Source organism: Ptychodera flava, chromosome 4 (genome assembly GCF_041260155.1).
Source record: "Ptychodera flava strain L36383 chromosome 4, AS_Pfla_20210202, whole genome shotgun sequence".
Taxonomy (NCBI): Eukaryota; Metazoa; Hemichordata; class Enteropneusta; family Ptychoderidae; genus Ptychodera; species Ptychodera flava.
In genome coordinates, this window is record NC_091931.1 from 28,612,120 (window position 1) to 28,636,731 (window position 24,612).

Consider the following 24,612-nt stretch of genomic DNA (forward strand, 5'->3'; position numbering starts at 1 on the left):
TAAAAAAAAGGATATGTGCCATCTGTAGAGATCTTGTGGCACAATATTAAGAATAAAAGATTATCCTATGGCATAATATTAAGAGTGAAAGTTTCTTTCCACATTGTAGGAATTCAATTATGTCATGAGAATTCTATTTTTTAAAGAGTCACTCATGCACACTCTGCCGACAAGGTTTTCCCAATTTTACTGACGAAGCAAGTTGGACCGCTGCGATGAGAGATGGGGCAAGAGAGAGCTGGTGCATATAAGCAAAATTAGGAAGATCGAGGGCATAATATGCTATGTAAAGTATAATAAGTCAGAAATTTAGTATGCCCATCAAATAAATCCGTGAAATATATATTGTTCAACTTATATCACTCACTCACCTATAATAATGTGTGTCAAAGTACCCAGGAATTTGTTATGATCATTTGCCGCTGAGCTTAGTTCCTGTCTTCTAAATGTAGGGAGCAGTAGAAAATTAATTGTGTGCTACTAGCTGTGTGTTGGAGAAAAAAAACACTGGCTGTGGAACAGCCCAAAGTTTTGTTGTGTTGAAGTTGGAGGCAGTACCGATACTTCTGCAGTGCCATGAAACCACAGAGTAAGCGCTGAGCTTTTAGTAAGCTGCTTTCTCTTGCAAGGGACTTAATAATTCAGCTTTGATAGAGATGGCCATTAGAAAAGCTTATCACGGCTATGGAGAATACGTACCTATTAGTTTCAGTTTAGAAGATTACTAAATGTGCTTCAATTGAAAGAAAGAATCTTCTGTTTCATTTCCGGAGCTTTTGCATTTTTGCCACCTGGTAGCTAAAAACACATGCTACTGGCATGCACTGTATCTCTTTATATGTCTGCACTTTAACCAAACACCACTTCCATAAAATGATGATTTTAAAGCCCCAATAGCTGCAAATGTTTAATAAACCGATCTCAAAATATCCTAATTTCCAAGAGGTTTCTTTGAATAAGATCCATTAGAGACTGAAAAAATGTATAATGCAGCCATGAGTGTTGTGAGTGGCATGTAAATTCAGAGGTTTTAACGTCATTTTAGATTTCCCGCCATTTTCAAAAACGTCATATGACAGAAAAAATAAAGATTACAACAACAAAATGTTGGCCATCGTGTGTTGTGCATTCAAGTAAATGGCATCATACTTGTTTCTGTTATGATCACGATGTATATGTGCAGGAAAATACTGTTATTTTGTATTTTCCCTTGGGGGGCGCCATTTTATGGGTGCGGCACCCGTTTATTATTAAACCTATTAAAACGTGTAGGCATGGTTCAAATCAGCGAGCAGTGATACTTCAATACACCTCCTTCAGCAAGTACATTTAAACAAACCATCTTTGGTTTGAAAATAAAATCATGAAAATAATGCATAAAATTAGCAGCTATTGGGGCTTTATACAATTTGATAAAGCAAAGAAGACTGACAATCTTACAAATAATGCATGGTAATTTAACAAGTAACTGCAATGCTCGCATACAAAATCAAAGAACAATGCAACTGCATAAAGTTTGGTGTTGACATAAATTTGCCAAAAATTGTTGACTTTTCATGTGCAATAGTTTCAACATGAGAGTGGTAGAGATATCTGTGTACTTCAGGTGAGCCTTAGTCTCCCCTGTTACACTCAAGTTCTGCAACTATTAGAAACAAGATAATCATCAAACATCAAGTTTTGGGTATTCCTTCTCCTTTTCTACTGGTTTTAATGATAATATCCTCCAAAATCAGCATATTCACTGTACAGGTTATCATTTTGTTTTTCAATACTATGAAATCTGGAGGATTATTTTTTGGATATCTGGAGGATATTTTTTGGATACTACAGATGACCATGGTTTATGTCATCATCAACCATGATTAACCATGATTGCCAATACGTACCATGGTTAACATCACAGCTGTTAAAGAGGCCTAGAGGAATTCTCAATGGGCCGATGTAATGTTGTAACATCTAGTTTTTATTGCGTTTTCCTTATTTTGTCATTTCCTTTCTTGATGTAACGGTGCAAAGACATATTAAAATTGACCTCCGAAATATCTTCGAAAATCTTGGGAAGATGCCAATATGCAAATGAATAGCATCTCATACTCCGTCAATGTTTGTTGACCAAACACTAACGTGCATAATTATACGTGCCAGTTCAGTGATTGATAGACTTGTTAGTATGGCAGAGAAGATGCTGGAATTGAGACTGTTTGGAAATCATGGCAACAACTGAATTTAAGTATTAAGTGAAATTACAGGCGTACTGTGTCTCTGAATTCCATACGGCAGTGTAGTGCTTAGCATGTAATATCAAAAAGCAATTATCATTTTCTTCTTGTGTTCAAAATTAATTTTTTTCGACAGAGACTATGATGAATACAGTACCCACTGCAAGATTTACAATGCACTGTACAGTCAGTTATCTGATGGTAGCGTGCAAAAACAAATTAAGAATTCTGTTGGCACATATTCTCATCACAGATATTTTTCCTATGAAAAAAAGGAAAAATAGAATAATTTATCCATAAGTTGTATTGTTGGCCAGGATATCCTATTCTTCAATTCAGTGCCTTTAAATTCTGCCATAGTCTCTTCAGATATTATGTACCGTATACCCACACTTGACTGAATGTCAGTATCACTTTGATCTACATGTTTGTAAGGTAAGAAAAGGATCATAGCATTTTTGTGTATACATCTGTCTTGGATGGTTACCATGATAATATACTTCACTGTTGTCTTTGATGGTACTGTTGTCAGCTTTTGTTATTGCCAATGTCAATGTGTGGATTGTGTAGCCATCATGTGAACTGAGAAGGCTCCCATGAGTTTTCTGCTTTTAAACCTCTACAAGCATACATCATAGTTTGCTGTTTCAACTGTCCATCATAGACTTAGAGCTAAATTTGCCCTCTGGATGGGGAATGAAAGCCGGGTGCAAGGAAACATGGGTCGCCACTCACACTGCATATTATGTACAATTTCAGCTTTGTGGTAAAAACATTACATTTTTTTCTCTGAGTATTAGTCCAAAAAAGCGTCAGCTGGACCTCCATTTAGCCTGTGATTCATCCATAATGTAGCCAATAATGACATTCACTCCTCCTGTCCACCCAACCCCTGAATAATGGAAGGTTTTCATTCACTGAATGTTATAAGAAAGATCCTGAAGATCCCTGTAGCTGTCAGATGAACTGTAATATTGAAATGTCATAATGATTGTAAACAAGCAGAGTTTGTAGAGTCTAGTCTGTAGAGTCGTACGTAGCTTTCAAAATACCATACTCTGCCTATAACCCTTTTGTTCTTGAAATTTGTTCTCTGAACAGAAATGTAAATTGTATGAAAAATAAAACGGCAACCCTTGTGCCATGATAATACGTGGGAGTAGTGAAATCAACTGTTGAGATGAAATTTGTGTGTTATCAGGTATCATAAATATTAACAGCAGATACAACCAATCACTGGAAGGTTGACTGTCCAATCATAGCTTTAGAGATGGCGTTCTGTTTTTTATGTGCAATTCAATACTACTCTTCATGTTTAAAAAACAAGAACCCAACGCTAAAAACCACAAAGTGATGGGCAAGATTCTGAACCAGAAAATGATCAAGTATTGCAAATATATATATTGATTTTGCAGGTGGGTTGCTACCCATAATGCCCTTTTTGTTATAGGTAGATGTTGTGAAGAGTTTTGCTTTTAGACAAAGAAAATGTAATGAAGGACACTGGTCATCCTCCCTTTTGCAATGTTATCTACCGCAAGAATAGTGACGTCTGTTGTTTTATTCGATGAAATAGGTCAGATTTGACAAATGGGCAGTATTTCTGCACTTGGCATTTGTAGTCAGCCAATCTTTAGCATTTAATCATCCTTGTTAGCGTAATTGGACATATTTTGATTCTCAAAGTGTTGTCGCCATGGCAATAGATGGATGAAATGAGCGCAACATCCCACTTTTGACAAGAACAATTTCAGTTTGTTTTCCTAATGGAACCAACGTGAAAGTGATGTGAAGTTTCGGTGAATGTGAATAGTAACTGGTTGTCTACATGATTGTATGTTGTATGTTTAATATTCTGAGAGTGTTTGGAACTTTCAGTACAAAATAATAGTTGTCTTCCTGTACTGCATAATGCGCTTGAAGTGGCTGGATCAATATATCATGCACTTTTCTGTTGGTGATACAATTCCCTTTTCCATCATCTATTTCTCAGGTACACATTTCCACGTGAGCTAGTTGGCGTTTTCAGTGTTAGTATATTTTTCCTGTGTGCAAATGTAGGTCTTGTGTATTGATTTCTGAAAAGAACTCACAGGTTTATTTAAATTTCAATGATAGAGCTTTATATGCAGCTGCATGGCTTCAAGAGTCAAGCGTTTGAACAGTTTAAATAAAATATCATGAATTAGGCAATGAGGGAAAATGTTATATCGCTTCTGACTGGACCTTGCAATAATAAATTCAATATATACCGTAGAGTGTATTTCTGCAAATATCTTGCGGATATGACACCCTGCTGTGGATCAGGTACACCCAAATTTTGATAGGAGAGATACGCGTACCTTGTCTCTTTTGATTATGATAAGAAAGTGTCTTTCTTCTTTTAATGATTCCATGAACGATTATTCTGTCCTTCAATATATGATGAACCATGCATTTAATGTGCAAGTAGATGTGATATAACAGATCAAATTGGCGATGGGTCAATACAAAGTCAAAACGCAAACTTTTTTTTTTCCTGAGTCTATGCTTGTCCTCACCTTCCTATCAGTGCTTTATGAAAAATACTTCACAAACGCTAAAGTTTGTGTTGAGAGCAGTGAAAACGCAATGAAGATAATCGTATGACAACAACACATAATTTCGTACAGTGTAGTTGCCAGAAAAGGATTATGTCATTTATGTTGATAAACATTGTCCAATTTAAAAGTGAATTGATTTTCTCTGCGTATTATCATAGTGTTATCAATATTTAAATGCACCAATGGTTCGCATTTATGTGATATTTTGAATGTTGAACTTGCATAAATTTGGTTTAACAGAATCTTTGTATAAAGGGCTTACAACCCTTGTATTCAATCTTTACAATTGGCTGAAGCCTTGTAACTTTGGAAGGATGTGAGCCATCTAGCAAGTCACAAGGATTCCGACAACTATCGTGAAGCATAAATTATTTTCCCCATGCAGACTCTTCTAACTCAGCTGCCTCAAGTTACCAAGAGTGCATACTTTGATTGACGCACAGGAGTCTTTCACCGTTATAAGTAACGCAGGAACCTTTTTTCTTTTCCTATTTCAGGTAGAAACTAAATTCCGGTGAATTAAGTTTCCATGGCAATAGTTTTAAACCAGATAATTCTGTTTCACTGACTGTGAGGTAAGTTTATATCTACATGATGTTTGTCAGTACCGTACACTAGTTAAGTGTGTCAACATTTTTATCAAACCATACAGGGTAGCCATGGCTTACCAGCTTTCATAGTTCAAAAATATTTCTGTCATCAGACAAACCAATGATGGTCTCATTATTTCTATTCTCATCTTCTGACTTTCTCGTGTGAGACTTTACAAAAAAAAGTGATTATCCAAAATTCAAGGACTTCCTGTTCAGTCCTTTTTTTTTCAGAAATTACATGTTGTGAATCCATCAATACTCAGCCTAATTATCCTGTGTAAACTTTTCTTACGACACGAGTGTATGTCAATGAACGTAAGCTGATCTGAATTTCAGGTAATTGGCTGTTTCTGATCGATAATAAGACTTATCGGGAACGTCAACAGCTTTGTTGGATTAACGATGAATCACCAATCAGCGGATTTGTCAATACAGTGAGAGGAATTTACTGAACTTACCAGGAAGGAAAGTAATATAGAAGTTTTCTGAAACAGAGACGCCCCCTTGGAGCAAAAAAAATCATGTGGAATGATGTGTTTCCATGGTAATGCTATCAAGGAGGACAAGATAATAATGCTTTCTGATGGCGGAACTTTCCATCTCAGTCGGGCGTACTAACATAGGATAGTCCATTACCTACCCTGTTGTGGAACACTTGTGTGTGGTTTTTTTTGTGCATCGACAACACAGCAATTGCATTTTGGTCCATTTGTTCCCAGCCGTCTCGGAGGAGGATTACACGTGTTTGCTGACCAAATCGAGCCGACTGCACACGCCAGAGCTGCAGCAGAATTGTAATGAGTTTACCGTGTTGGGAAATCCAATCTGGTGCAGGCACTCAAGAGAGAGTACACAGTTGTTTGTTTGCCAAGCTGAAATTCCATCACAGACCATAAATGCCTCACATTAACAAGACAGACATCCCTATGATAAAATAATGGTATTGACTCAGTGGACTTGGCAAGTGGGAACTGTCTGATCGCGTCTCATTTACTATTTTTTAACATTTTTGCGATGAAGCATCGACGGAGCGTCTGTGCGGATTCTAGTGTTTGACGCTGTTTGATGCGACTCTGTTCCATTCCGCCGTCCTCGGAAGTGATTTTTAATTGACAAGTTGAACAGGATCCTAAAAAGTCACAGCGCCATGGGATGCGGTTCATCAAAGACCCCGCTGGAGATGACCAAATCAGAGAAGTGTAAGTCACTTTGACGAATTTCTTTCAGTTTGTTGCTGAGGTTTGTGCACACGCGTACAGGTATGTCCTGCATCGCAATATTGATCTTACATTGATTGGTTGACTTGACTTTTGCTAATGGACCGTGAAATGAACTATTAATAATTCAAAACTTACACAGTAAAATTTAATGTTGGGTCATGATTGCTTTATTGATGAGGCATTGATTAGGTCTTGTAGGTGTCGATATTCAGTAAGACAGTTTGAATGTTCTAACAGAACAATTCTTATTCATGCTACCCATTACTGTAATAAACAGAACTAGCCCCCCCCCCCCCCCCTCCAAAATACCTGAAAATGCATCATTTGGATTGAAAATAGGGACAATATTCATGGAAAATATTATACATTAAAGGTTCATTGTAAATGTTGTTGTTGATCTGAGTATATGAAAACATTGTCAATGATATTTGAGGGCTTGAAAGACAATATATATTTTTGTGACACCTTCAATCTCGTTAAACATTTTTAATAGTAATAAGTATGAAGTTTAAAAATTATAGGAATGCCTTAAAAGTTTTAATAATAATAATAATAATAATAATAATAATAATAATAATATTTTATGACTTGCTTGTAAATATAGGATTTACATCACATTTGTGGCAATAAAAGTGTGATACAAATATAAGTAGTAAATAATAATAAGTAATAATAAATCATTGACATGTTAGCAATGTTAAAGGTATCTGCAGAGAGAAAATGTATATATTATGATAATTTCTGTTGAAAATTTCAGAAATGGGGCAGATAGCAGTTTATGACTGAAAGATCATAGAAAACAATTTTGCACTTCTCAAAAGTAATAGGTAAACCCTGAATTAGAATGGGCCATGTCCAGTACAAACAAAATCCAAGTGCACAAACGCGCATAGAAATATGTGTATTTCCATATTACACTTGTGCACATGGGTTTGTTTATGCCACCATCAGGTCATGGACATACTGTCAGTCTGTAGAACACATCGCGTCTTTCATTCTGGAGTAGAACCATTGAGTGTCACCGCAGTCATCCTGCTAGCAAGGGCAGCAGCTTTATTTATCACTGAAAAGATTTACCTGCATCTTAAAATAAGAGGAGAACGTTTTAAGTGTGAATAGAAACTATAAAATCAGATATATTATTTTTGAACATCCACATGACCTAACGTTAGAGGACATACTGATAGTGCGGAAACTTTTCAGTAACAAAGGCTTTCCAAGTTTTATATAGTAGCTGACCACTACCTCCTGTGAGCTGAAGAAGGAATGTGCAGATATTATCACTCCGCTTGTAGATTTTTAATAACATCTTTAGTGATATTTTATTCCATTCAAGTGAACTGAAAAAAGATGACTAAAACTCGATGATAAAAATTGTGACTTGAGCCAGGCCAGTGTATTGACTTTTTTAAAAAGTGAATCAGCAGCAGTCTTCAGTAATTTTGCCCTTTTTTTTAATTTTCAAAAATTACAGCCCCAGTACAACGATGATATTTGCTGAAACTCGCCGTGAGTGCAGCAATTTAAAGCTTTTATTGCTTTTGACTTTTTTGACTGGGACTGAGATTTTTACTTTCAGAAAATTGCTCTCTGTCAAAATTATTTCCTATGATTCTTATCGGGGATATTTCTACTTTGCTGTGTTTGGACGAGATGAGGCTGCAATGAGCCTAGGAAATTCTTTAATGAGTTAATGTTTGCTTTTTTCTTCAGAAATATTTATCATGCTGTCTGAGTACTCAAGCTACTCATATTTTCTGATCTCATTAGGTTAATATGTTTACTTTGCAATTCTGTAGGGCAATGTATTTATAGCAAAAAAGCACACAAAAAATCAGCGATGCAAAAGTTGGTAAAAATTACTGGTAAAATGTAGTTTGATTGGTATTTATGTAGGTGTTCATTTAATTGACTTGATAAAAGGATCAAGCAAAGCATCCCCTAATTACATCTATGTTCTATATTTGAACATGTTACCATAACATTTGGAATGTGCCGAGAACGCTTTAATTGGTATTTAAATATTGTTTTCAGAATCATAGATCAATCACATTTTTTTGAAATAAGTTTTGTACAGATGTAGCTTCAAATTGGTTTGTCAGCTATATTCTGCTTTAATAGTACTGCAGAGGACATCAGTGTAAGAATCACCCTTCTTTATCCGGTAAAACATGGTCATGATGCAGCCAGGCATGATTATATGTGGTAAATTCATATTAATCATAGCCCAGCATTGATAAGGAGTGCCATGATTAGAATTAGAATCACACCAGTACCGTATATTGATGGCGCAAATACTGCAATCTGATTGCGATCGAGACGTGAAAATAACCATGCTATATTGGCAATATAGCATGGTTGGAAAAAGCATGAGCTCTCAGCTACAGAAAAATTCCTGTTTGACGTTTCACATCAGAATGTCAGTTTAATATTATGATTTCAATTTTAATATTATGATATAGCAATTTAATAGACCACCTCGGCAATGGGTACACCACGAGATTTTGACCAGTTCACTTTATATATGCACTCGCTGTCTCTGTGCACATATGTCGTGTGAACTGGTCAAAATCTGGTGGTATATTTTTATTGCATGAATGTTGCCAAATTGAATATGGTTTATTGCATAAATACACACTACAATGCTCTGACGCAATGTAGTATTACTAGTATTTCTGAAGCCAGTCAGGTGACTTGAGTAAGTCACATAAAACCATAATAATGGCAGTTTTAATGATTCTTTCTTTTTCAAATGTCTTCATCATTGACTTGTTGCGATGCTCTTCAGATAATTAGTATGCAGATGACATATATTGGTTCAGATCAAATTTACGGAGCTTTTAGAAACTATCTTGATGAAAGATCATTTACCTTCAAGTTGCTAATGTTAAGATTCATGATAAGTTTTCCTGGATATTGAGTTTTTAGCGACGAAGTTACGTAACTGAGGAAGCTTATAGGGTTGGGAGAGGCAAAGTTGACGTCATTTCCGTCAACAACTTCCGTAAAACTATTTTGTCACACCACGTGATCAGTGTTATCTAAGGACTATGTACAGCATACCATTCACGCTGCCACAGTGGATAGAGGGACTGTGACGCTGCACACACACTATCAGCGAAAATAGTATCGTGTTGGATTGACATTATAATTGAACTTAGAGCGTATGTGTGAGTGTATTGGCTTACATGAAAATGCGATAGACAATGATGGATTTACGTTAGAACGTCCATGCTCGATCAAATTGTTTTTGTTCAGTCGGTGTAAATTACGAGATTGGTGGATGTGGATGGACATCTTGCGTGCGTTTTGTCTTTGTCTGACATGCATGTCGTTTCGATCTCCTTTTTACTGTGCAGGGGAGAATGAATTACGTTCCTCATGGGTTTCAAATATGTAAAAAAATACGAAGTTTTGAGTGGATTTACGATTTCGTTTGCAAAATTACGAGCAAAAATTTCAGCTTCCCATTTCATCGGCGCGACCGTGCAAGAAACCTCAGTCTCCTGCTACCGAGCTCCATGTTGTACCACACGAACATGAAAGGCCTCTGAAACACTCAGTGTGTAAAGCGTGTGGAAATTTTCGAAGTGTTTTTTCTCATTTAATTTGGCAAATTATCAGCAAAAAACTCAATAATTCAAGGTAACCCTTTCTTCTCAATCGCTTCCTGGAGTTTCAAAGTCATACCAACAAAAATGAGGCAAAAATTCGATGCAAAAATCGTGCATCGGTGAGAGTAAAGACTGAGAGTATACATACAGAAATAGCCCATGATTCGAGCTTGGTTTTCGTGTTTTTCGTTTGGTCGCTTTTTAGCGGGTTTTGAAATTTTAAAGCATCTAAAAACATTAAAATGACTTTTCATTAACAGACGAAATAAAAAAACTGAGAAATTCAATATTTATCTACAAAATAAAAATATTTTTGGCAAGTGAATCATGCAGCTAAAAAGTGAACAATCAATGTTTTGGACGAGTACGTAGTGTGAGCGATTTTCGTGGCAGATCGTCCATGTAGCCGACACGAACATGAAGTGTCTGTTACCGGCTACCGAAAACTATGAAAAATGGTAAAGAATGAGCTACAAAATCACTATCAGATTTAAGTTGCAGGTAGAATAAGTCTGTGTCTTTGTATAAAATACTATAAAAATAGTAGAAAGTGAACAACCAGCTGAAAGTTAGTTGAGGAGACCTTAACTGCATATTATTTGCATCTAATTGTCGGCTACATGGACTGTGTGCCATTTTCGTGGGGATTCCCCGACCGTTCGTTCATTGCTGTGGCGCTCGAATACGCAGTCAGTTTCTGTGAAACGGGATGAAATTTTCTTTCAGGCGAGGCGTTTCAAGTTACTCTTGAGAAAAGTTACTTATTTATCAGTTGTTGTTTTACTGTTTCATGACACATGTTTTTGATTCAATCATTTGTTGACCTGAAAAACAACGATATTTAGTACTCTTTTCAACAGACTTTTTATAGTAAGTAGCCGCGGTAACAGCTGTCAAAATACAATCGTTTTCAAAGTACATTTTGAGTGAACTTTGTAAATGAGCATTCTGAACCATCGTGTAATGTTATGCTTTGTCATAGTATCTGCAATTTGAGAATTACTTCACATAGATACTGTAATTTGTAAATGTAAATCAGTGCTGTTGAAGATTATTTAAGTGTCAGGGTGTTGCCAAATCTTGTGTGTATATAAGTATGTCCGGTTCTGAGATGAGCTGTATTGGCATCGAAAGGAATTTGTTAATAACTGACAATTTAATTAATACAATCAATTTTGAAATTTACTCAAAAGTTTTGAGACTGAATTTGTAAATTTACCAAGAACTTTTGGAAGCTAGAGGGGAAACAGACATACAGGGTTCGCGCTAACGTTCGCCACAGTCGCAAATTGCGAATAAATAAATGTCCGATGTGGCGAAAAAAAATTGGTACGCCTTCGCCACGCGTGGCGAAAGCTCGTGACCGGGTGCCGTGTTGGGATCATTGACCCTGGACGGCTTCGAAAGTCACGTCAGTCCTGCAATCCCAGACCGACTGTTTTCCCGAAGGACCAAGAATTTCAACATGAGGGTGTTCATTTTGATCGATCCAAAATATGTACTGGATTATTTATGTAGCCTACTATTCTAACAACTAGTCGTTTTTACAAATAAGTCTACGTTATTTTCCGCAATCCAAATTTTCCAGCATAAACGCTGCAAGCATCCCCCAAGCATCGTACGAAACGTACGTCGCGTCAGGATGAGTTCACGCCGCGCCGGCCAGCATCACAGCACAACGTATTCCATACAGCGTGCACCATCGTTGATCACGCCGGTTCTGTCACTTTTAACGTATCAAATAACCCTTAGATCGGTCAGATTATCGAAATATTCAGTCATTTAAATATCTAGCCTCTGAACGAAATAATTTGTTGTTCTGTCTTACGTCGACCGATGATCGACGGCAGAGTTCCTGGAAGTGATGGCGTTGGACTTTGCCCAGACCTAAAATGAGCATGCGCAAAAAAGTTTTCAAGATCCCCAGTTTGTATACTCCGGTCGTGTACAGTGTGGGTAGTTTCGAGACACCCAAACAATGCAAATGTGTTACGAATGCACGGTACGATGCATGTGATGCGGCTGGGGGGAGCTACAATTGCCAACTACAAATAGTTCATTGATTGTTGTCAGCTGGGAAAGAAACTAGGTTTAAAATAGCTTATAATTTATAAAAAAAGGAAATAAGAAAACCACCTAGAAGAGAACAAAGACAGGCGAACCACGGTCTAGACCATGGTCGAACAAATTACAGCAAGGTTTTTGTCTGTGCATGCATGGAAGTATAAAATGTGAGACTACAGATGAGTCGGTTGATCATAGATTTGTCGTATTGACGAACTGCTGTTTTGATTTTTCACTGAGTTTGCGAATTTAATTAATGTTCAAAACCTAAGCAATTTGTTTATACCAATAGTATTCTTTGATACTTTATGGACCATGCTTTGCATAGTCAGGCAATCACTGAAATTTTATCCAGATCACCAAATAATGGTCATGTACAGCAGTTTTTAAATCATGTAAAAAATTAAAAAGAGGAACAATTATGGCCAATGATAAGACTTTGATGATTTTTTCATGACATGTTGTGCAACTTTTGTTCCAAGAACTCTATTTGTTGTTTGTGTCATAATAAAAGTTAAAAATAAACAGAAGTTTATTTGTCCCTGTCTATAAAGAGAGGGGTCAATTTATTTACCAGCATTCATGAAAAGTTAAGACCAATTTTTGTTTAATACATATTTTTTAATTGAAGGACATACAACTTTCACAAAGGACCTGGAGTTTTACTCTTCTCCTGGTCATTATTATCTGCAGCAATAAAATTGGCAGAAAATGTGCTCAGCAGTTTATCTGTCGAGGAATTAAAGTGTATGTACAACAGCCCTGGCCAAACATGTGGATAATAAAGTACAAACGTTATTGAAAATAGGGTTTTTGCAATTTGTATATGAAATTGATTTGTTGGGTGTGGCTAAAAAATTGCTTGTGGCTCAAAAAAATTTGATCATTTTAGCCACACTAACAGACTGTGGCTACAATGAAAAAATTCCTAGGGCCAACACTGTAACAGTGTGATGGGCGGACCAGAAAGTCCATGGAAATCAAGCAGGTTGTTCTTACATGAACATTGCTGTTTGGTGTGTTGATTTGTAACACGTACACTATGCTAACATGTTTCAACACCCAAGGAAACATTTGCAACTTTATAGTCAATGCGACATATTAATAAAATTATTTTAATTTTGTATCGGAATATCACAAAACAATGTTGTGATCATCGCAGTCCAGCTGTTATGAGTAAGCATGTGTACTTGGCTGGACCGATCAAGTTTCTGCAAAAAATCATTTCACTGTCAATGACAAGCTAAAGTGACGTCTTTAATAAATGTGTCCATTCAATATCCAAAGAAAATCAAGGCCATCAATGACACGAAGAAAGTTTGTCAGTCCCCACGGACGAAGTCTGGGGGGACTTATAGATTGGGTCATGTCCGTCTGTCCGTGCGTGCGTGCGTACGTACGTCCGTCCGTCCGTTCACGCAGACATGCCCTGGTCAATTTCTTTCAAACTTTGCACAAGGATAGTACCCTACCCCATACAGATGCACGTGGATTTGTTTCACAATGCGATCAAATTTGGCCGTGTTAGACTTGGAGGACTTTTTAGTTTACACCTCCATAGACTCCCATGTATAAGGCAGTTCTCCATAGACTCCCATGTATAAGGCAGTCCTCCATAAACTCCCATGTAAAGGCGGTTCTCCATAGACTCCCATGTATAAGTCAGTTCTCCGTAGACGCCCATGTATAAGGCCAAGAAAAATAAAATTTAGTTTCTCATCGTATTCTAGTGCAAAAAGGATGCAGTGACACAGTTTTTAGTCCCCACGGATGAAGTCCGGGGCTTATAGATTGGGTCATTGTGTCCGTTCGTCCATCCGTTCGTCCATCCGTTCGTCCATCCTTTCACCAGATATCTCAGACATTTTGACAAAATGTCACGTGACCTTGGTGACCTTTGACCTCAAATATACGTATTTGTCCATAACTCAGTAACCACAAGTGCTACACCCTTCATATATGGTATGATGGGATGACGCCACATATTATACCTCATTAATTATGCACATATCTAATTTTGAGCGAGCCAACAATAGAGCTAGAGGTCTGATTTTTGGTATATAGGGATAACTTAGCAATACAATTTTTTTTTGACAAAATGTCACGTGACCTCAATGACCTTTGACCTCAAATATACATATTTGTCCATAACTCAGTAACCACAAGTGCCACACCCTTCATATCTGGTATGATGGGAGACCTTATGACGCCACATACTGTACCTCATTAATTATGTGCATATCTAATTCTGAGCAAGCCAATAGAGCTGGATGTCTGATTTTTCGTATATAGGGATAACTATAGGATAGAAATTTTTTGACAAAATGTCATGTGAACTTGATTTTTTACCTAAAATATACGTTCATGTCAATAAATAAGTCCGACAAGTGCTATGTCCTTTATATTTACTAGGATGGGAGACCTTATGACAACACATGCTTTACCTCATTTATTATGCACATATCTAATTCTGGGCAAGCAAATAGAGGTAGAGGTCTGATTTTTGGCATATAGGGATTTATTAGCAATACATTTTTTTTTTTTTAAATGTCACGTGACCTCAATGACCTTTGACCTTGATTATACATATATATGCATAACTCAGTAACCACAAGTTCTATACCCTTCAATTTTGATAGGATATTAGACCTTAAGATGTTACATCTTGTACCTCATTTATTATGCGCATATGTATTTCTTGGCTGGCCAATACAGCTACAGGTCTGATCTTTTTTCCCAATTTAGAACCATAACTTAGACATGCCTCATGTGTTTCAAATTGGGAACAACGACATAGACCTATGTGCCCATAGATCTCAACATATACACTGCAGTGATACTTCTTAATGACCACATCCCCATCAAGACTAATACTCCTATTACTATGTCATTGTCAATGACTTGTTTAGAATTATATTTTCCTTTTAAACTACAGTTCTTTGATGCAGTGTGGTCGTCTGGCAATCCATCATCACGGCAGATGTAGTGCATCCAATACACAGTCCACACTGTCCAATCATGCGTGCATGTTTTCCTGTTATAATTCAATTGGGTCAGAATTTTGTAGCAAGAACATACAAAATCTTGCAGATAAATCAATTTGGATGATCTATGTACATCTCTGCAAATTCCAAGTTTGGTGGACATGTGAAAATTATGTTTTTTGCCTTCATGTACAAGATGGCATGTTTACCAAGCTGAACGCTCATTGCTAAAAAAAAAAAGGTTTTATTACAGTTTCACATTTCAACCCTTTCTTTGCATCTTTCTCAGCAACATTCACCAAACCTCTCTCCTTGCATCCCTACCGCTAAATGCACTGAGGAGCACAGTGCATCATTGACGCTATTTTTTTTACTACCATTAATGAAGATGCCTGATCTTCTGTATTGGTAATAATGTAATGTAAAATATTGCGATGGCTGATTTTTTACATTGACTTTTCATCTTCTTATGATTGCAAAGCAAAAACTGTCTTCAATTTGTCAGTGCAAACATCATTGCTTAATCTCAAATTCAACAAAATTAATGAAAGTCAAAACTCCATTCTGACAATAAGTTTTTGTTTTGCATTTTCTCAGAAAATCAAGATAGTGGTCTTCATAATTTTTCTTTAAAGTTCTCATATTATTACTTGGATGAATGCTTCAATAGAGGAGAAATTAAACTTTGCCGAAGAATTATTCTCCTCAAAAGGCATTGTCTGTAATGACTGGGTTAAAAATTAAAAGTGCAAAAAAATATAATTGTGAAACAAAAACAGAAGATAAAAAAACATTTTTTTATATTCTTTTCACGGAACAGACCAAAATTTAAGTCAAAGATTAAACACTGCTCCTTATAAAACTTACAAGAAAGTTTAAAACCACAGTGCAGTGTTGAATTAGCAAGGCCAATGTGTCTGGCGTAAGTGTTTAAAGTTTTCAATCAACAGGTATCAGAATACTAATTAGGTTGTCCTGGCAGGGAAAATTACAATTTGAAACATCAGTAGTTTGATTTCAACCGGCGTATATTTCCTGCATTTTTGGAATGCATGGATATTCTGTTGTGCTATTAAAAGAATTTATCAGAATGAAGCTGGACAAAACATTTCAAAATTATTTCATCGCTTACATTCTATGATGAATATACCGGTGAGTGGTGATACTGATAGTTTGTACAGGAGTGAGAGTGCATACGCTACAGTCATAAATTTAGAAAGCGTACTTTAGTATTTCTCAGTATTTCCAGGAATAGTACATGTATGAAATGCTAAACAGAGACTTGCTGCCAAAGATACTTTTAGGTCAAACGTGTCGCCATCCTATGATATGGCATATCAATTGGTCAAAACCCGGAATTGGAATGGACCATAATACAAACAAACCCACATGCACAAACGTGTGAAAGAAATATTTGTATTTCCATACATGCTTGTACATGTGGGTTTGTCTGTACCACCCATCACATGATCAGTCTCAGGCACACTGAGTCTGCGAACACATCGCACCCATTTATTCCAGTTGGCAACTGACCGTGATTTAATTGGCTGCAAATGTAGTAACGTGTCATTGATGGATCCAAAGTATCTGATGATGTGTGACAGTTGCCAAACGTTGGCATTTTAAAATGTGTTCCCAAGATAGTTTTATGCATTTAGTTAGAGATGTCAGCCTGTCAGGCATACAGTTTACTTATCTAGAGTTTTATTTTCTCGGCATATCAAATTTGAGCCCTAGGGATCCAGTCATTTTAAAATTTACCTGAGCTAATATTAAAAAGGCTTAAAGCAGTTTATCTTTGCATTCCAGTGAAAGTAGGCCGCACACTGACTGTAATATGCCCCAGATTGCATTTCCAGTAGCTGCAAATTCCCCTTCTTTCTGGGCAGTGTTGATAATATATAAATTGAAAAAATGTAAAAATCATGCAGAATTTTCCTGGTAGCTACATGTTTGCAGGTTCTGTTTGAACAACCTCTTATTAGGTGATAACTCATAACTGTCACTGGTGCTACAATCCTCTCTATATCTTAAAGCTTTGTGTTTTTATTAGTCCCCGCGGACGAAGTCCGGCGGGGACTTATAGATTGGGTCCCGTCTGTGCGTCCGTCCGTCCGTCCGTCCGTCCGTCCGTCCGTCATCAACAGTTTCTCAGACACTGCTGAACCAATTTCGTTCAAACTTGGCACAAAGGCATAGCACTATGACCTACAGATGCACGTCGATTTATTTTGTGATACGATCGAATTTGGCCGCGAGGCGGCCATTTTGTTGCGATTTTTCATGTCTTTGGACCACAACTCAGACATCCTTGAGCAGATTATGTTCAAACTTGGCACAAAGGCATAACACTATGGATGTCAAATAATTTTGCGATATAATCCAATATGGGCGCGAGGCGGCCATTTTGTTGCGATTTTTCGTGTCTTTGGACCATAACTCAAACATCCTCAAACTGATTCTGTTCAAACTTGGCACAAAGGCATAACACTATGGCCTACATGTGCATGTCAAATAAGTTTGTGATATGATCCAATATGGCCGCGAGGCGGCCATTTTGTTTGCGATTTTTCGTGTCTTTGAACCATAACTCAAACATCCTCAAACTGATTCTGTTCAAACTTGGCACAAAGGCATAACACTATGGCCTACACATGCATGTCAAATTATATTGTGATACGATCCAATATGGCCGCGAGGCGGCCATTTTGTTGCGATTTTTCATGTCTATGGACCATAACTCAGACATTCTTGAACCAATTCTGTTCAATTTGGCACAAAAGCAAAATAGTATGCCCTTCATATGAACCCAATTTATTTTGTGAAATGATCCAATATGGCTGATAGGTGGCCATTTTGTTTGCGATTTTTTCATGTCTTTGAACCGTAACTCAAACATCCTTGAACCGATTTTGTTCAAACTTGGCACAAAGGCAAAGCACGTACTATGGCATGCATATGCATGTATCAATTAACCTTGCGATAGGATCCAATATGGCTGCAGAACTCCATTTTGCTGGAAGTTTTGCATGTCTTTGAAGCATAATTCAAAGGTCATTACACCCTTTTGTCCAAACTTGGCACAAAGATCAAGCACTATGGCATACACATGTTCCAATATGGCTGCCAGATTGTAAATTTTTTTCCAATATCTCTGGCCGATGGTCATTTTTGGATTTTTTCATGTCTTTGAGGCTTAATCATATGCAAATATTCCTTAACCAAATGTTGTTGAGACTTGGTACAAAGATAAAGTACCATGGCATACATATGCATGTCTACTAATTTTGTGCTATGATCCATATGGTCAAGAGACAGCCATTTGATTTCAATTTTGGTGTGATTTTTTTATGTCTTTGAAACATAAACATAGGTCACTGTTCCTCGATGGACTGATTTTGTTCAAACGTGATACGAAGATAAAATACTATGGCTGCATTCTTGTGCACATTAAATTGTTTCATTATATGATCCGAAATGGCTGATGGCTGATTACAACAACATACCCAATCCCATAGCATTTCGAAAATTCCACCGAACCATGTGTATAGTATGTGCCGTCATGACACTAGAGGCAGTGAGGGCGTCGTTATGTGTGATGTAATCAAAAGTTCCTTCAGTGGTCATTACCGGCAGAGATGAGTCATTTATTGAACGTTCCTCAGATTACTTCATTATGCAAGTCACAGGCCTGATGCACCCGTTGCATCAATGTCATCCACAGCGACCTAGACCACAGCTACCTAGACACCAAAGATTATAACAAAATGGACAAGCGGGGACTGTGTCATCAACGATGACTTGTTCACTATATGCATTTACAATTCCTGCACGGCCAAGTTTTAAATAATGTATAATTTAAATCTGAGTACTGTTTTAATTCATAACAACTGCAGTGAAATCCAATATTTCCGGTTTGTTGTTGGCCGACTACCGTATCACCAAAGTACAACAAAAACATGATCATGATCTGTTATTTCAACATTTCATTTTTGTTTGATCGTTACTCTTTGTCATGCTTGAATTTCCTCCCCCCCCCACCACCTTGAGAAAATAAAAGATATGCCGCTTTAATAAGCATTATTCCCTAAGTCATTTAATAATTCCATAGAAAGTCAAACATAATTTTTGCCGTCTGACTTTTTCAAAGTTATTTCAAAGATATCAAACAGTAGGTAGGCAACAAAAGAAATCTGTGGAGTTTCAGTGAGCGGTGTTTCATCGTCATGGAGATCAACGTTGAATCGAATGTTAATTATCCCAGCAGAATTCACAAAACCCAGAAACAGAATCAGTCAACCATAATCACACAAAAGTAAATATCAGTATTAAGAGCCGTGAGGTAGAAATACGGCACAGGCAATTTCACCAAGAAGCAACAAGAGTATGCTTTATAGTCACTTCACCTCTATGACATGTTGGCATGCATTTCCTTACAAGAAGTGCTGTGAAGGTCTTCTATAGTTGCTGTCATTTCCTTGATTGCATCGTCACTCAGTCAACAGGACAAAGGCAAATGAACGAGCCGACTAATGGAAAAGCTAACGAGTTCTCATCCATAATTGCTTCTCATTTCCTCCCAGAGTGAACTCAGGGTGACCATCTCTTCACTTCTTATTTTTTCAATCGATTGACTTTGCAAATCAATTTTAAAAATCATGTTGTGAAAATATTAATTGCCAGCTAATAACATATTGAGATAGAGATTCATTTCATTGCCGTAATAACGTTGACCAACTTTTGCTAAGTTATTCAGAACATGTGGCATAGAGCCCATGACTGTTGTGGTTCAAAAAGAATAGGTTTTAAGGTAGAACATGCCTCGGGGACAGACATTCGGAATCTCAAACTGTTCTTTTCTGATCCATCACTTGTGGGGGCTCATTTTAAAGCTCTTGGTGTAAGAAAAAATTTAACTGTCTTAGTTTTTCAAAATATGACTATTTTATTTTTCTCCATAAAGTTAACACACGGATGGTGGCCATTTTGAATTTCAATTATCAGTAAATCTTGGGTAATTTCTTTTCCAGTATCAAAATTTGCACGATGACAGATGATTTTATTTTTGATTTTGAAAGACAATGGTTGAAAGTTTCATTGAGGAAAGTTTGAGCAAAAGTGAGAGTCTTTCACTTTCGAGGTGCATATACTACCTCAAGAAATTTTAATACAATACAATACAGGCGTCAGGGAGTTTGGAGTATATAATTTCAATGAGTCAGTGCAGCATTCACGAATTTAATAGGCATTGCTGTACAAATTAACCCTCAGATAATTGTGTCATGTGACCCTTTGTCACAAGCGTCTTTTCTAACTTGATAATACGTTTTAGTCAAAGGCAATATTGAAAATGAAAATTCAATCTTGTTCCAGTATTGATCATAGGTTATGAGAGTCAGCTCTGTGATTACATTTTTTTTAACAAAGCTAGTTTGGATGACACTGTCATGTAAAGTATAAAGATTCAGCCATAGAAATGTTGTTCTTTATTCTTTTTCTTATTGGGATAATATGATTGGTGTGCAGCGTGTAAAACACTTAAGAGTGAGAATATTTGCATCATTTTGCTCTGATAAAATCACTTCTATTGAATCTCGACAAATCAATCCTTTTCTGCTCTGAAATCATTTGAAGTCTAAATTATGTGGATATTATAAACAATCTGCAAAATGAAGTAAATTATTAAGCAATATAAGAGGCAAGCGTCTGAAAATATGAAAGCCAGTTTTTGTTTGATGTCTCATAAATCTAATATTATATACTTAGTCTTCCTCTCTTATTTCCAGTAAGATTAGTAAACATAGTCTAGCTGTGATATTGTAAACTCTGGTTTAAAGGTATACAGTCACCTGTAATTTAAATATGCCCATATATGTTCAAAGGGGCGTTCTTTGGAATTCAAAATGCCCATGCGAGGGTGCTGTTTTTAAAAAGTGGCCACCTGCTTGAAATCTGTGATTGGTTTAGATTTTCTCTTTCCATGGTAACTGTGGCAAAATTGGAACAGGTGACAGTATACCTTTAATAATATGCTTGCCATATTCTGTCATCACTGATAAGTATGGGGCACTTAAAGTTTATCATCAATTGGGGTATACTTTAACCTTGATGGTCCCCAATTCCCTGTACTCGGGTCCAAAATTACCAATAATAACAAAGGGTTTGGGTCGAACCAATGTGACGAAGGAATGGGAACTTCTGTCAAAGCATACAGTCTTCATTTGATGAAGCAAATAAATGAAAATGAAGGCATTGATAGAACGACAACTGTGATTCAAATCTGCTACTTGGGGAATATAATTTGCTTTAAATATGTAGCTGTGAATACTACAACTTTATCTCAACGACATGCACATAGAATATGTAAGAATATCTCTCTTCCATTTCAACCTTGGTTCGGACTTTATCTAAAAATCTCGCAACATAATATGTAATGATTGCAATTTCAACTTGAAGGAGAACAAAGACAGAAACACCCACAAATCTTTTTAACGCCTTTAAATCCCAATGCCAGGCCTTTCTGAGGGGTTTAACATGTGCCCTTCTCAATCCCAGTTTCTCACATTAGCGAATGTGTCAATAGCCCATTAACAGTTTGTCATTCTTTTGTTTTCCATTGAATATTTCATCAAGTAAATAATATTATATTAGATAAATCAGATAGTTGAAGGGGGGGAGGGTTATGTTCATATGATACAAACTGATCACAAGGACATGATTCATATTATCTTTGTGCTGCAAAAATATCAGTACTTATGTAGTTTTAGTTTCTGGGGTTTTTTTCTGGAATTTCTTGAGATCACCATGGCCTTGTTTTAGTTGCAAATCAAGGTGGAAGGGACGCACCTCTTAGATAGATATTTTGACTGTAGCGTTAACATGGGAGTATAGTGGCCTTTGTGAATTTCAAAATTGGTTTCTCTTGTTCTGAAGTTTGCTTGAATGAAATTTAGCTTGAGCAAAAGTTGAAAATTTTCAGTGTAAAATAAGGCATGTGAAGACTTCAAAAGATTTTTCAAATACTTGACAAATATGCATGTTCTGAGAAATATATGTATTCCCATACATTTTGTAAATGATGGTTTGTTCACCATCACATGATTTCTTGGCTTGAACACTCAGTGCATATACAACTGTATGTATTCCAAAGTAGAAGCATTGATAGACTTTGCATTTCTATTGATAGCTGATAGTTTTGGTGGGAAAATACTAGTAGCAGCCATCCATGTAGTCTGGCTAAAAATGAACACAGTGTAAGTAAAGATGGATTGTTTCCAATTCTGTACAGATCATATATCATGTGCAGTGCACACTTCAGCCCTACTTGTATATCGAACATCGTCCTCGACATGGTATAATTCTTCCATGAAACTTAATTATCCACCATATTTTAGACTGTCCGTGGTTATGGTGCCTTGCATGATTACATGGTAATTCATCAGAAACTGAATTTAACAAATATTCAAGTTTGTATACATGGTATTTCTGGCTTAATTTGTGATTGTAGAGTTTTTTTTCATATACATCTGAGAATCTCAGATTTTTCTTTTTGTATTGATTCTTGCTTAACAACAATATGTTGATATTACAGTGCGACCAAGCAATACTGAATGCCATTGACAGCTGCAGCAGATTCTGTATAATGAGCTATATTCAGGAATCACATCTACGGATTTTTCAGAAATAATTGCCCATTATACGCTTGTTTGGAAAAGAAATCTGTGCCAAAGTATGGGGAGGATGCCCATTAACTGGTGAATTCATGTAGCTGTGAAAAATATCAAGGGTATATTTTTTGTCCATTGCACAGCGGAGTGTCTTGAGAAGGAACTGAAATGATGATCGAGGTCCAGGTATATAGCTCAATCGCTTTATAAAATCAATCATGGAGACCAAATTGGTACCAAACCCATAGCAGTGGGTCTTATGAGCTCGAGTCACTCATTCATTGGTGATTCGTCATATTTACAGTGTGAGCTAGGGCATGTCTTTATTCACGGTGCTGCATCAACATGCCCGTTCATCTTGTTGACGGCACGTCTACGTCTCAGTAATCCGCTCTGTCATTTTGGTGGACATACAATACTGTACTTGAACCGATTCTCTCGCATTTGATTAAGACTTCAGTAATTGAGAGTCTCTGCAATGAGAATTTATGGGGGATAGGGGAAGCAGGAAGACTTCATACGGATTCTTGAGGAGAATTTTTCTGAGAATTCCATGCAGTAATGGTCAATATTTGAGAGGTGAAGATTTGTAATAAATTCGGTTCAATTTTTTGCAGTTGTGATATATATGCCAGACACATTGTAGAGCTATAATGTGATCATAATGACAGCGTAATGGTACTAATATTGAAGTGAGCTAGGCTTGTGAGGAAGGTGATAATGATAATGACTAAGTACGATGTACAATGACTGTATGATGATGATGATGATGATGATGATGATGATGACTGAAGATTATGGGATGATGTGAATAGTGATGATGCTGATGATAATGATAATGATAAGATTTTGACAACTTAATGATTAATAGCAGCAGTTATAAAAAATGATATTTAATAACATTACAATGGTATAATTTATTGATATTTGGCATATTCAGTTGTGATAAAAAATTACATATTACATTGAAAATACTGGGGGGGGGGGGGAGGTATAAAACCATTTTGTATGAATACAAATAAAGAACATAAACAGCCCACAATGTCAGTCATTTACATCAAACATTTCTTCATCTCAAACTTTGATGGCAGTAGAGAAAAGCCTGAAAATTGACATCAAGGTCTGATAAGATTAAAGCTCTTGGGCACGATGAGAGAGTGAGTTTTAAGCTTCAAAAAATCAGTAAAAGAATTGAAGGCTATCAGCATCCACTGCAGGCTTGAATGGAGCATACTTTTATTTGAAAATGTAATTGGTGCCTCTCATTCATCGCTGTGGTAAATTGTTAGCCCATAAGGAGAACAGGTACTGAGTATTTTGTTATGGTACATCAGTTTTTGGACTACCTGACTCTAGTGCTTCCCCTGTTTGAAACCCTTGAAAAGATCTTACTGGTCAATTGCCAAAAGGAATATTAAAATTACACTTTTTCCCCATTAAATTGCTGTCATCTTGTCCTGTAGAATGCATTAACTAGTATGTAAATACTGAAAGATTGAAAAATGGTTGGCTGCGTAATATGCAAGCAGCATAATCATATAATATTGGAAGAAAGCTGCATAAATCTGTTCTGTTTTTTTCAAATCTACAAATCATGGCCAGTATGCTTGAAGCAATGAGTCAATACTTGTCCAATACTGGAAATTTCTTTTTTTTTGCATATTAC

The 24,612-nt window shown here is 36.6% G+C and overlaps 1 protein-coding gene across 6 annotated transcripts in view; it reads left to right on the forward strand.

The window, feature by feature from the left end:
* Window positions 1-24,612, forward strand: part of LOC139131379 (serine/threonine-protein phosphatase with EF-hands pef-1-like) — an 87,261-nt gene that overhangs the window by 28,951 nt on the left and 33,698 nt on the right. For all 6 annotated transcript variants that reach the window (XM_070697401.1, XM_070697396.1, XM_070697397.1 and 3 more), the window contains exons 2-3: window positions 5,302-5,379; window positions 5,734-6,596. In XM_070697401.1, the coding sequence (XP_070553502.1) occupies window positions 6,545-6,596 (52 nt within the window). In that variant the 5' untranslated portion in view covers window positions 5,302-5,379; window positions 5,734-6,544. The remainder of the gene's footprint in view (window positions 1-5,301; window positions 5,380-5,733; window positions 6,597-24,612) is intronic.